Source organism: Rhinopithecus bieti, unplaced genomic scaffold (assembly GCF_001698545.2).
Source record: "Rhinopithecus bieti isolate Rb0 unplaced genomic scaffold, ASM169854v2 scaffold_4654, whole genome shotgun sequence".
Lineage (NCBI taxonomy): Eukaryota > Metazoa > Chordata > Mammalia > Primates > Cercopithecidae > Rhinopithecus > Rhinopithecus bieti.
In genome coordinates, this window is record NW_016804499.1 from 999419 (window position 1) to 1003293 (window position 3875).

Consider the following 3875-nt stretch of genomic DNA (forward strand, 5'->3'; position numbering starts at 1 on the left):
ATCTCCTGACCTCATGATCCGCCCGTCTCGGCCTCCCAGAGTGCTGGGATTACAGGCTTGAGCCACCGCGCCCGGCCGAGAACATCTTTAAAAGTGGCATTCCCAGCCGGGCGCGGTGGCTCGCACTTGTAATCCCAGCGCTTTGGGAGGCCGAGGCGGGCAGATCACGAGGTCAGGAGATTGAGACCATCCTGGCTGACACGGTGAAACTCCATCTCTACTAAAAATACAAAAAAACAGCCGGGCGTGGTGGCGGCGCCTGTAGTCCCAGCTACAGGCAGGAGAACGACGTGAACCCGGGAGGCAGAGCTTGCAGTGAGCCGAGATCGCGCCACTGCACTCCAGCCTGGACCATAGAGTGAGACACCGTCTCAAAATAAAAAAAAATGTGGCATTCCCCTATGGCTACAACTGTGGAAATGAACTAATGAGATGTGGGAGAAAGAAAGACAAAAAATACTTATTGTAACATATATTTCAAAATTATTCTGATACTTGCTTTAACTATTAAAACTTCAGAGTTATGTTAGTGTAGTTCTTATTTTTATAAAGCTAAAAATATCAATTGTACAAACACCCAGGGTAGAGAAAAAAACAAAAAAACCCTCTATTCTAGATGGTAACCAACTTTATCCTAAACGTTGTAAATCAGGCAAAACCTAAGGAAACATGCTGGATAGTGTCCTTGAATACATTTACAAAGATTCCACTTTAACAATAACATTTGGCCGGGCGCGGTGGCTCAAGCCTGTAATCCCAGCACTTTGGGAGGCCGAGACGGGCGGATCATGAGGTCAGGAGATCGAGACCATCCTGGCTAACACGGTGAAACCCCGTCTCTACTAAAAATACAAAAAACTAGCCGGGCGACGAGGCGGGCGCCTGTAGTCCCAGCTACTCCGGAGGCTGAGCCAGGAGAATGGCGTGAACCCGGGAGGCGGAGCTTGCAGTGAGCTGAGATCCGGCCACTGCACTCCAGCCTGGGCGACAGAGCGAGACTCCGTCTCAAAAAAAAAAAAAAAAAAAAAAAAAAAAAAAAAAAAAAAAAAAAAAAAAAAACAATAACATTTAAAGTTAGATGGCTGGGCGCAGTGGCTCACACTTCTACTCCCAGCACTTTGGGAGGCCGAAGCAGGCGGATCACTAGAGGTCAGGAGTTTGAGCCCAGCCTGGCCAACATGGTGAAACCCTGTCTCTACTAAACACAAAAATTAGCTGGGTGTGGTGGCGGGCGCCTGTAATCCCAGCTACTCGAGGAGGCTGAGGCAGGAGAATCACTTGAACCAGGGAGGCAGAGGTTGCAGTAAGCTGAGATCACGCCACACACTCCAGCCTTGGTGACAGAGCGAGACACCAGCTCAAAAAAATAAAATAAAATAAAGTTAGAGTAACATAAAATCAGAATAACAGACATAGAAAAACATAAAATATTGCCCTTAATTTGGAAAAGCAACCTATCTATCCAACCTCATTTTGTAACTAGTTGTTTTGACATATAACATTTCCACTATCTCACACTGAATTATAGCCCAGAGGGTAACAAACATTGCCACTCTGTGAACAGTGGTTCCTGTCTACTCCGAAACAAGACTCCTCTTGCGTAGCTATTGAATTGTCCTAGGAAATGCCAGTAAGGTTTTGTGGGGTTTTGTTGTGGGTTTTTTTGTTTTGTTTTTGGTTTGGTTGTTTGTCTTCCTTGATTTTTATCTTTATTTTTTGAGACAGGGTCTCACTCTGTCACCCAGGTTGGAGTGCAGTGGTGCACAGCTGACTGTGGCCTCAACAACCTCCCAGGCTCAAGCGATCCTCCCACTTCAGCCTCCTGAGTAGCTGGGACTATAGGTGTGCACCACCATGCCTGGCTAATTTTTGTATTTTTTGTAGAAACAGGGTCTCACTAAGTTGCCTAGACTGGTTTTGAACTCCTGGGCTCAAACGATCTTCCTGCCTTGGACTAGGCCAGGCACGGTGGCTCATGCCTATAATGCCAGCACTTTGGGAGGCCAAGGTGGGCAGACTGCCTGAGCTCAGGAGTTCGAGACCAGCCTGGGCAACATGGTGGTGAAACCCCATCTCTACTAAAATACAAAAAAAATTAGCCAGGCATGGTGGTGCGTGCCTGCAATCCCAGCCACTCGGGAGGCTGAGGAGGGACAATCGCTTGAACCCAGGAGGTGGAGGTTGCAGTGAGCCAAAATCACACCACTACACTGCAGGCTGGGTGACAGAGTGAGACTCCATCCCCTCCACCACCACCAAAAAAAAAAAAAAAAAAAAGGCAGGCACAGTGGCTCATGCCTGTAATCCCAGCACATTGAGAGGCCGAGGTGGGCAGATCACCTGAGGTCAGGAGTTCGAGACCAGCATGACCAACATGCAGAAATCCCATGTCTACTAAAAATACAAAATTAGACGGGCGTGGTGACGGATGCCTGTAATCCTACCACACAAGAGGCTGAGGCAGGACAATCGCTTGAACTCGGGAGGCAGAGGTTGCAGTGAGCTGAGATTGCGCCATTGCACTCCAGCCTGGGCAACAAGAGCGAAACTCCATCTCAAAAAAAAAAAAACCTCCTCCTGCCTTGGGCTTCCAAAGTGCTGGTACTATAGGCATGTGATGAAGTTTTTTAGACTACACCCCAAATTAAATATTTTCCAAAAACCATTAGTGACTGAACATTTTTAAGCAGCAAGAACAGTTCATGTCTTCATTTGTTTTGTTCCAAGGATGTAATAAGCAAAACATTGTGACAACTAAGGTGAGAGAACAGTTTTTCTCTTTGATTTGTGGAAAGTCTTACATTACCCCAATACCCAGGCGGAGGTCTCAGCCCCCTCTGAAGGCAAAGGATCCTCACATCAAGTCCCCAGGGCTCTTTCTGCATCTCTCAGAAAAAAGAAAATCAGAGGAGAATAGCAAGTCCCTTTTGTGGCACAATTCTCATAATGTTGCGGTTCAATAAGAGTGTGAAATTAAATGTACATTTCAATATGTATTTTGCGATTTCAGTCACAACTGAAATAACATCTATCTTGCCCATGTCTTCCTTTCCCAAGAGGTTCACAAAACAGTGTATTCCAAGTAAATGGTATCTGGCTAATCGACCTATTTCCTACATAGACAAATGTTTACGATTAGCCGACCTAACTCGAGATTGAGTTGTTCTAATAATCTTAGATAGCCTATGAATCCTAAGCATCTTCCAGATAGCCTATGCATTTTTAATATCAGTAGTAAGTACAACTTCCATAAAATTTCCAACTCGAGCTGACATTGCTTCATGGATTCTCTGGGCTACTTGTGCTGGACCTCAAAGCAGGATGAGGGCACCTGGAACAGAGTCCTACCTCAGGGGTGCTCCACTTGCCTTCATCAAAGACATCCCCCAGGATGAAGACGACTTCTGGCTGCAGCAACCACAGAGCTGTCTGGAAGGCTCTCTCCATCTGCCATTCCCTGGACACCAATAGGAAAAAGTAAGGCATCAGTCTTTCCTGGGTGGAGGCTACTCCTGTATGATGCACCATTTAAACAGCAAACTAAATGGTTCCACTCTCCTTCTTCCAGAGTCCCACTCTTGCATTCCCATCCCCGGCTTGAAGGGCCAAAGAGTCCATATCTGATTAAAGGTGGGGAATTAAGTATCAGAGAAGAGTCTGCCACCCCTCCCACACACCCCAGACACTATGGTGTGCAGGAACAGGTCCCACTCTGCACCCTGCAGCCATCACTCAGTCAAGACAGCAACTGGATCTGAGAGAGCCTAATGCAGCTTCCAAACATGTTCAATGTACTGATTTTGTACCACACAGAGGAGATGACTGTATCTAGCTTAATTTTCGCTTCTTCTTCTTTTTTTTTTTTTTTTTTTTTT

At 46.2% G+C, this 3875-nt stretch overlaps 1 protein-coding gene across 1 annotated transcript in view; it reads right to left on the minus strand.

Moving 5' to 3' along the window:
• Window positions 1-3875, minus strand: part of MPPE1 (metallophosphoesterase 1) — a 52093-nt gene that overhangs the window by 2996 nt on the left and 45222 nt on the right. The window contains 1 exon segment of the mRNA XM_017868804.1: window positions 3349-3457. Within this exon segment, the coding sequence (XP_017724293.1) occupies window positions 3349-3457 (109 nt within the window).